The sequence below is a fragment of the Cynoglossus semilaevis genome, chromosome Z, assembly GCF_000523025.1.
Source record: "Cynoglossus semilaevis isolate Cse_v1.0 chromosome Z, Cse_v1.0, whole genome shotgun sequence".
In the NCBI taxonomy this organism is placed as follows: Eukaryota; Metazoa; Chordata; class Actinopteri; order Pleuronectiformes; family Cynoglossidae; genus Cynoglossus; species Cynoglossus semilaevis.
The window spans coordinates 8,086,818-8,096,551 of record NC_024328.1 but is presented as its reverse complement, the minus strand read 5'-3'; the positions used below and the strand labels follow the sequence as shown (position 1 = coordinate 8,096,551).

Here is a 9,734-nt window from a genome sequence, read left to right as displayed (position 1 = left end):
TCACTGCGAACTAATATTTCATTTCAAACGAATCACTCTGTGAATGAATCATTCGCTGTGAACGAATCACGCTCTGTGAACTAATATTTCGCTTCGTTCTCGCAGATTTGTTTAATTTGTCACGTGACAGAGACCTCGGGTCTCTTTTTCTCTCATTCATCTTCATATTGTGGTGTGTTTTTCTTTCTTATGTTTTCACATGGTTTAATTGCTTATGGCATTTTGTGTACTTTGTAGAATTTGTCAGCGGAAGCAATCCATGTTGACTTCAGTATTTAGTGTCGGAGAACCGCAGCCTTCTTTACAATGCCCAAAATAGGGCTTAAGCGCCACCTGCTGTAAAACGAATGAAATTATTCGTTCACGACTAGTTCATTTTACTTTTCTAAGGTCAAAGATCCGAATCATTAAAAAGAAACAGTCTTCCCATCACTACTCCATTGGTTGTAGTGCTGTTAACCTATGCTTTGCATCTCTGTTGTACCGCTGCCACCTAGTGGACTGGCAGGGGTAGTCACAAATATCCCAAACTGATTGCATGAGTTCTGTATTACTATAACAGAAAACCCAGTGTTTAGCCCCTTTTCTCTTCACCAGTCAATCGTATTGTACTAAGGCCGCTACACTTACACTAAAATACCTTTTAAAACATTTTCATAAAAATCCAAAGCTACATGAAAATCCTTGGAGAATCCAAACGTTCTGGCACTTACAGAACAAGAAGAAGAAAAATTGGCTCAGTTTCACGTAATTACGTGATAAGTTTTACGTTATTACGTGATAAGTTTCACGTTATTTCGTGATACGTTTTACGTATCAATGGAGCAATTGTCGATATCAATAGAGAAACTGTTGGTTTTGGAACACGTTGATTTGGTACCAATGAGAAGAACCTCCATTTTGTTACTGTTTAGTTTAAGAAAATTTGAGATGAACCAGGACTTTATTTCAGCCAAGCAGTCTAAAAGAGAAGGGGGCGGGAGGTTGGAGTCGGGTTTGCTGGCTAGGTAGAGCTGGGTGTCATCGGCGTAGCAGTGGAAGTTTATGGAGTGTTTGCGAAATATATTACCAAGGGGGATAAGATAGATGATGAACAGAAGGGGACCCAGGACAGAGCCCTGTTATAACTGACGCGTGAAACGCCAGTTAAAAAGCAGTGATGCGCAGTGGTAAGACTAAAGCAGCACCTACCGGGGATGGCCAGGTTGGTGAGCGGGATCGTGTGCATGCTCTGCGGTAAACTTGACATCCAGTCTGCGAACCGATGGTCGCTTCTGCTATGAGACGATGCCATGCTGCTGCTGTGCACCGCGATCCTTACGTTCTCGGGGACCGGCGCCTTTGTTACGTGATAAAAAGTTACGTGAATCTGAGTGGGCAGAACCAAATAAAAACCATTAGTTTGGATGTCAGTAAAAATGTTCAGCTGAGTTGAGCAGAGACAGAGTTGTATTTTCTTGTGTTGTAACATACGGTAACTAGTAGATTTTTGGCGGACAGCCACGAGAGGGAAGCAAATCCTCGATTTACCAGTTTTTGTCTGATGAAATGTAAAATGAATTCAACCTGTATTGAATGTTATGGCTACAATATGAATTAAGGGTTAGGTGCAGCTAGAAACTTGATTATTAATCACATTTATTTAAAGGTAAATATATTAGTTAAAACCCAATTTGTGTGTTAAAAGAAAAACATTGCCCTATACGTGTGTTAAAAAAAAAAATTGCAGGCTCCTTTCTGTCACCCAAGGAACTTACAGTGATTACAAAGATAACAACACAGCAGTAAAAAACAGTAAAACATTAAAACGTTAAGAACAAGTTAAAATACAACAGTGAAATATCAGATGGAGAAGGCAATTGTAAACAGATAAGTTTTAAGTGCAGACTTGAATTGTGAAAGTGAATTGATGTTCCTCAAGATAGGGGGTAGAGAGTTTGAAAGCTGGGGAGCAGCAGAGCGACTGAAAGCTCTGTAACCCATGGTGGTGAGACGGGCAGAGGGGACAGTCAGATGAATGGAGGAGGATGATCTGAGGAAGTGGGAGGGAACAGCGACATGAAGGAGATCTGAGATGTATGGTGGAGCAGAGTTGTGGATGGCTTTAAATGTGAGCAGAAGGATTTTGTAGTTAATACGGAACTTGATCAGGAGCCCATGAAGCTGTTGCAGGACCGGAGTGATGTGGTGGATGGATGGGGTTCTAATAATGATAAGGGCAGCTGAGTTCTGGACCAGTTGGAGCTTATGAAGAAACTTGTGAGTGAGACCAAAGAGGAGGGAGTTGCAATGGTCAAGGCGGGAGGTAACAAGGCTGTGAACCAGGATCGAAGTGGTATGGGAAGTGAGGGAGGGGCGGAGGTGGTTGATATTGCATAAGTGGAAATAGGTGGATCGGGTGACGTTGTTGATATAAGACTGAGAAGATGACACCCAGACTCTTAACCTGTGGGGACGGGGAAATGGAGCAGTTGTCGATATCAATAGAGAAACTGTTGGTTTTTGAACACGTTGATTTGGTACCAATGAGTACCATTTTGTTACTGTTTAGTTTAAGAAAATTTGAGATGAACCAGGACTTTATTTCAGTCAAGCAGTCTAAAAGAGAAGGGAGCAGGAGGTTGGAGTCGGGTGTGCTGGCTAGGTAGAGCTGGGTGTCATCGGCGTAGCAGTGGGAGTTTGTGGAGTGTTTGCGAAATATTTTACCAAGGGGGAGAAGATAGATGATGAACAGAAGGGGACTCAGGACAGAGCCCTGGGGCACACCTGAAGTGACAGAAGAGGGCTGTGATGTTTTTAGCTGGATAAACTGAATGTGGCACAACAGGTATGATTTAAACCAGTTTAGAGGGGTCTGAGTGATACCAAGGGCAGAGAGTCTATTGAGGAGGGTGGAATGACAAATGGTGCCAAAAGCTGTTAGATCAAGGAGGATGAGGATGGAGAGTAAACCAGAATCAGCTGCCATGAGGAGGTCATTGGTGATTTTAATGAGGGCAGTTTCTGTACTATGAAGGGAGCAGAAGCCAGATTGGAACTGTTCATAGAGGTTATTGTTGGAGAGATGGGCGTTGAGTTGAGTTGCTACTATTTCCTCGAGGATCTTTAGAGATTAGAGTTGGAGATTGGACGTAGGTTATTAAAATTGGTAGGGTCAGTGCCAGTTTTTTTCAGAATTGGGGTTATTGCAGCAATTTTGAACAGTCCAAGTGGTAAGAGAGGAGTGAAGGATGGCAGAAATGAGAGGGACGAGAGAAGGGAGGCAATCTTTAACTAAATCTGTGGGGAGAGGATCCAGCTGACAGGTGGAGGGCTTAGACTTGTAGATAAGATCTTAGATCATTGAGGTGGAGGTAAGCAGAAAGGAGGAAAAGGAGTGGGTAGAAGGGGGGAGTTCAGATGTAGTGTTGGAGGTGGGTTGTGGACAAAGATGCTTAGTCTTAGTCCACAACTGGATCTTTTCATCAAAAAATGCCACGAGGGAGTTACAGAATACAGTTGAGTACAGATGAGATGGTAGAGAGTCTGGGGCTTGGACAATCTTCTCATACAGTGAGTATAGTGATTTAGTCTTACCTTCATGTGAACAGATTAAACTAGTGTAGTAGTTGGATTTTGTTTGGGTGATACAGTCCTTGTAGTGCAGCATGTGATTTTTGAAAATGTCTTTGTGAATAGTGAGTCCAGATTTGCGTTGGAGCTGTTCAAGTTGTCAGCCTTTGGCTTTCATGAGTCGAAGTTCAGACATATACTGTACCAGGGGGCAGAACGGGAGAAGGAAACAGACCTGTTTTTTAGCAGAGCAAAAGAGTTGAGTCTGTGTTGAAGTCCAACGTTGTAATGGGAGACTAGTTCTTCGGGGGTTGTTAGATTGTGAAAATCCATGAGGGGGTAAATACTAGAGGCAAGAGAGTCCAAGTTAATGTTCTTAATGTAGCAGTACGAGCGTTTTTGTCTTGTTTTTCCCCTCGCTCTTTCTGTTGACTGTTGCTATGGTTTCCCTTCCTCACTTCTGCTAGTCGTTGAGGTGAGCCGGTATAAAAACGGTAGTCCGCCTACCGGGTCTTCCTCTGCGCTCCCGTCATCACCCGTGTTACTTCTGGGTCAGGCGGCTGCCTGGAGTCCAATCTTTCCTCCTCGTGAGTGTGTGTGTTCTGTGTGTGTTCTTAGTACATCTAGCACATTCTAATAATGTTTTCCTTTATTAGAGGTGTTGTAACCACCTCATTGGGCCGCTGCTGCTTTGTTTGGTGTTATTTTGTGCTGCTTTCACTGTATTGCCGTTTATCTGTTGCTGCCTATGGCGTTCTTCTGTGGCCGTCTGTGGCTTCACGGCTTCCAAGATATACGCTGTGCAGGGCGATTGTTCGGCCGTACACCGTGGTCCGGGCATAAGCATTTTTTTCTTTTATTGGGGACTACCCCACTAATGTGCTATTCTTTTTCCTCTTCAGTTGCTGTAGGCCGGTGGTGGCGGTGCTGGTGACCTGGTGGTGGTGTCCTCCCGTCGTATCTTGCTGTGTCCCTAGGAGTGGGTTTCTTCACTGAGGGTGTGTTTGCCACGTGTGCCTGGTAATTTAAGTTATTTTTGCCTTATTTTGGTGGATCCTGCCCCTGCACTAGCCCCTGCCCATCCACTTCGGCCTCAGCCCTGATTAGGTTTCTCTTTTATTTGTGAATGAGTTTTACGGAGTATACTTTTTAAAAACAAATGTTGAATAAAATTTGTATTTTCAAACTATGAACCACGGCTCTTGCCCTCCAGTAACCACGAACCGTTGTGCCTTGTGTTTGAGCAATTCCCTGGGTGAAATTCCCAGGGTGGTGTTGTCGAGCTTATACCTCCTTAATAATAGTCACGTAACTTTTAACCCCCCGCCCCTCCACAAAAAGCAAACATTTATATTTTTTTGCATTACCCTTTTCCTTGAGTCTTTTTTTGGCTGTTTTTGTGCAGATATTTTTATTGTAAAATGATCGTTATGTTTCTATCGGACACTAATCTGGTTTTAGTCGTCTCCAGTTGAACTACTTCACTCTTGTTTGTTTTGATCAGTATAAACCTTTAATTGTGTAATTAATGTTTCAGAAAGAAGAAAAATAAGCAGTGACACCATCGGTTGTATTTGATTTGCCATGGACATTGTTTGAATTGAACTGTCAGTTTTTATTTTATTGTGTGAATAATTTGACTTGAAGCATTTCTTTTGCTGTTGCTGACTGCCATTTTTAAAATATCTTTTGTTTCTTCTTTTTTTTTTCCAACTCTGCCAAGACATTTAAATAGACCTTTACTAAATACACTGTACCTTCATGACCTAAGTGACGTAATTCTTGTCCATCACATTCACAACATTAATTATAGGCAACAACTTAAAACTCGTAGCAAAAGTGCAAGCATGGTGAACCAAGCCCAACCACCAGAGACCTTCTATTCTCTTGAGTTGTCGAGAATGAAGGAATTGATTTTATACATATAACATTTATACATATACATATATATATATCTCTTTCTTCCGGCTCTCGAAGAAGGCGGACGCTTTTTCCCTTGCTCCTTTCCTCCCCTCCTGCCCTTATCTGCCCTGCTACTGCTCTGTGTCTTGTACCGTCTCTGTCAAACTATCTCGGAGCCTCTCTCTGCATTTTCCTCCAAAACCAAAATGATGGATCTGGTAAACTGGTCTCTCAACGCAATTGATCATATTTTCTCAACCATGAAAACGGGTAAAGGAGAACCCGGCTGCCCTGACGGAACCTTCCCGGCCGGGTACACGTTGGATTCCTGGAACAGTTGGAAGATCGTAGAACCGCGATAAAGAGAGGCACCACTGTAACGTGAAAGTTATCACGTAATTACGTGAAACTTATTACGAAATAACATGAACCTTCTTACGAAATATATAATAATAAGAATGGATAATACTTCAGGAAAGAAAGAAACAGCCCATGGGCATACGCACAGGAAGCACAACTGCCTGTGCTTAACCTAAGATTTCTCGTGCTCACGAAATATGTTTCATTTTTCCCCACATGTCCCTTTAGGGGCTCCGTACCATCTCGATATAGAAGAATATATTCATTACACTTAACCAGAAATAGACTAAAGTTAGCCTTAGCTTAGCTGAATAGCACCAAATAATGTATAGAAAAATAGTGTGAAATTGTAATTAAATAAGAACGCAGCTTGAACCTTTGCCGTGACAACATTAAACTTTGTAAACACAGTTAAAGGTTAGATGGGAAAGAATTGATGTCACACACTAAAGGTTTGCCTTTGTAACAGAACACAACTTAAATAGACACAGCATTTGACAGCAAAATGATACCATCTATAATATTTCCTTAAACATTTAACTCCTGTGAATAAACTACTAAAAACCACATTAACTTCCATGTTTCAACACAAATCTCATGTTTTGTCTCTTTTTTCCTAATATATCAGTGTCTTACAAATTAAATCAACAAACACAGGCTGTCTCCTATTTCCCCACATCTCCACTTCCTTATAAAAAATAAAAAAACAACAAACCATTAGTGCTTGTCCCAAGAGGTCCATGGTTTCTCCTCCTCACATATGTCTCAGTAGCAGGCAGGCTGTCGTACTGTCATATGGAGGTGGCTCCAGGTCACTGTGACTGTAACTTCTGTGTGTGGCCCTTGTACCCGGTGGCTGAGGTGCCATTCAAGTTTGAGATGGAACTGGATGATCTGCCCAAAGAGACATTGAAGGATCTCATCTTTCAAGAGACAGCACATTTCCAGCCTGGCTTTAGGTCTTAACGTCTATCACTGGTAGGTTCATGTGTGTGAGGTCTGTAGACGTGTCAGTCTACAGACCTAGAGAAAAAATAAAGCCACAGACGTATTTATTATTATTTTATCATGTATATGTATATATGTGTGTATGTATATGTATATATATGTATATACAGTATATGTACAAGTGTGTATATAGTATGTATATATAAGAAATATATAAACAAATCATGTTTATATATTCAAGAAATATATTTATATTGTGAGTGTGTATCTTCTTCTTTTTCTTTTGGCGTTGTCCCTTTTTTCAGGGTTTGCCACAGCGAATCAGTGTTTTCCATCTCTCCCTGTTCTCTGTATCTTCTACTCTGACTCCAACTATCTGTATGTCCTCCCTCACTGCATCCATATATCTCCTCTTTGGCCTTCCACTTTGTCTCCTACGTGGTAGCTCCATCTTTAACATTCTTCTACCAATGTATCCACTGTCCCTCCTCTGCATATGTCCAAATCATCTCAATCTGGCTTCTCTAGCTTTTTATCCAAACCTTCCTGTTTGTGTTGTCCCTCTAATGACCTCATTCCTGATCTTGTCCATTCTTGTAACTCCTAAAGAGACTCTTAGCATCTTTATCTCTGCCAGCTCCAGCTCCGCCTCCTGTCTTCTGCCTATTGCTACTGTCTCTAAACCATACATCCTGGTTGGTCTCACCACCGTCCTGTAAACATTTCCCTTCACCTTAGCTGACACTCTTCTATCACAGATCACTCCTGACACTTTATTCCAGCTGTTCCATCCTGCCTGTACTCTATTCTTTACTTCTCTTCCACAGTCTTCTCTGTTCTGAACAGTTGATCCTAAGTACCTAAACTCCTGCACCTTCACCACCTCTGCTCCTTGTAGCCTCAGTATTTCACTGACTTTCATTCATCTTCTTTCTAGTGCAAACCTCCACCTCTCTAGGTTCTCTTCTAGCTGCTGCCTACTCTCACTACAGGTTACAACTATGTACATCACCCTTCTTATGAATTGGCACCATAACACGTTTCCTCCACTCATCAGGCATCTTATCTGTCTCTAACATTCTGTTAAACAACCTAGTCAGGAAATCTACCTCCACTTCTCCTAAACACTTCCATACTTTCACTGGTATGTTATCGGGACCAACTGACTTTCCACTTTTCATCCTCTTCAGGGCTTTTCTTACTTCATCCTTTCTAATCTGATCTACCTTCTTCCCAATAGTCTCTGGTTCCTCATTTCTACTTTCCCTTTAATTTTCCTCATTCAACAACTCCTGAAAGTATTCCTTCCATCTTCTCAGCACACTTTCCTCACTTGTGATTACATTCCCCTCTCTGTCCTTAATCAACCTCACCTGCTGCACATCCTTCCCAGCTTGAGTTCTCTGTCTCGCTGTAAATAGAATTTATAGTTAGTTACCAAAGTGTGTTAAACCAAAGTGTGGTGAACCATAAACTGTAATGCTTTTTTCTTTTAATTGACATCTGAACACTTTTCCTCCACTCATCAGGCAACTGGTCGGTCTCTAAAATTCTGTTAAACAACCCAGTCAGGAAATCTACCGCCACTTCTCTAAACACTTCCATACTTCCACTGGTATGTTATTGGGACCAACTGACTTCCCACTCTTCATCCTCTTTAGGGCTTTTCTTACTTCATCCTTTCTAATCTGATCTACCTTCTTCCCAATAGTCTCCGGTTCCTCATTTCTACTTTCCCTTTCATTTTCCTCATTCAACAACTCCTCAAAGTATTCTTTCCATCTTCTCAACAAACTTTCCTCACTTGTGATTACATTCCCCTCTCTGTCCTTAATCAACCTCACCTGCTGCACATCCTTCCCAGCTTGATTTCTCTGTCTCACCAATCTATACAACTCATTTTCTCCTTCCTTTGTGTCCAAAATCTCATACAACTCCTTATATGCCTTTTGTTTGGCCTTGGCCACTTCCCCCTTCACCTCCCTTGTCCTCTTTTTGTACCCCAGTCTGTTCTCTTCTGTTCTGTCACTGTACCATCTCTTCTTTGCTAATCTCTTTCTCTGCATACTCTCCTGGAAACATACAGAACATAGCCATCAGCCAACAGCACAGAATAATGTTCTTTCTCCAGCTCTAAGTTGTTACTTTTCCTCTATTGGCTGTAGTACTATTAACCTATGCTTTTGCAACACAAATGGGTTTTAATTAATATATTTACCTTAAAATAAATGTGATTGACAATCAAGTTTCTAACTGCACGGGTCCGTTGGTACGTCTTAATTCATATGTTAGCCATAACATTCAATACAGGTCGAATTAATTTTACATTTTTTTTGTCAGACAGAAACAGGTAAATCGTGGATTTGTTGCCTTCTCGTGGCTGTCTGCCGAAAATCTACTAGTTACTGTATGTTATAACAAACAAGAAAATACAACTCTCTCTGCTCAACTCAACTGAACATTTTTACAGACATCCAAACTAACGATTTTTATTTGGTGCTGACCACTTCTGATTCTGTTTGACATAAACGTTTGTTCAATGTTCAATGTAAAATGTATCTCTAATCAAAGACTGAAAACACAGTTACGTAAAAACGGATGGCCATCCAAAGCAGTTTTAATTAAATAATTAATTTCTCTAAGTGCCAGAACGCTTGGATTCTCCAAGAATCTTTTCAGGTAGCTTTTGATTTTTATTGAAATGTTTTAAAGGGCATTTTGGTGTAAATGTAACACAATCATGTACTGTTTTATTGTGGCTTTTTTCTTTTTAACGTTGCTGTGATAAATTCTAACTCAGGCCTGGATGAACAGCAGCTGCAGTGCAACTCAAGTGACAGGGTGTTGTTGAAGGGGCCTCACTGTCACTTACACCCCCCACCCCCGGAAAAACCTCTAATTCAACAGTCTTCAATCACCGGTGTGTGAAATAATTGTAATTCTGTTTCAGTTTGTAGTATTTTGTTTTCTCT

General features: G+C 41.2%; 1 protein-coding gene across 1 annotated transcript in view; it reads left to right on the top strand.

The window, feature by feature from the left end:
- LOC103397828 (mitogen-activated protein kinase 1-like) overlaps positions 1-6,796 on the top strand; it is a 43,006-nt gene extending 36,210 nt beyond the window's left edge. The window contains 1 exon segment of the mRNA XM_008336223.3: positions 6,664-6,796. Coding sequence (XP_008334445.2) covers positions 6,664-6,780 — 117 coding nt within the window. The 3' untranslated portion in view covers positions 6,781-6,796.
- Positions 6,797-9,734: the final 2,938 nt, after the last annotated feature.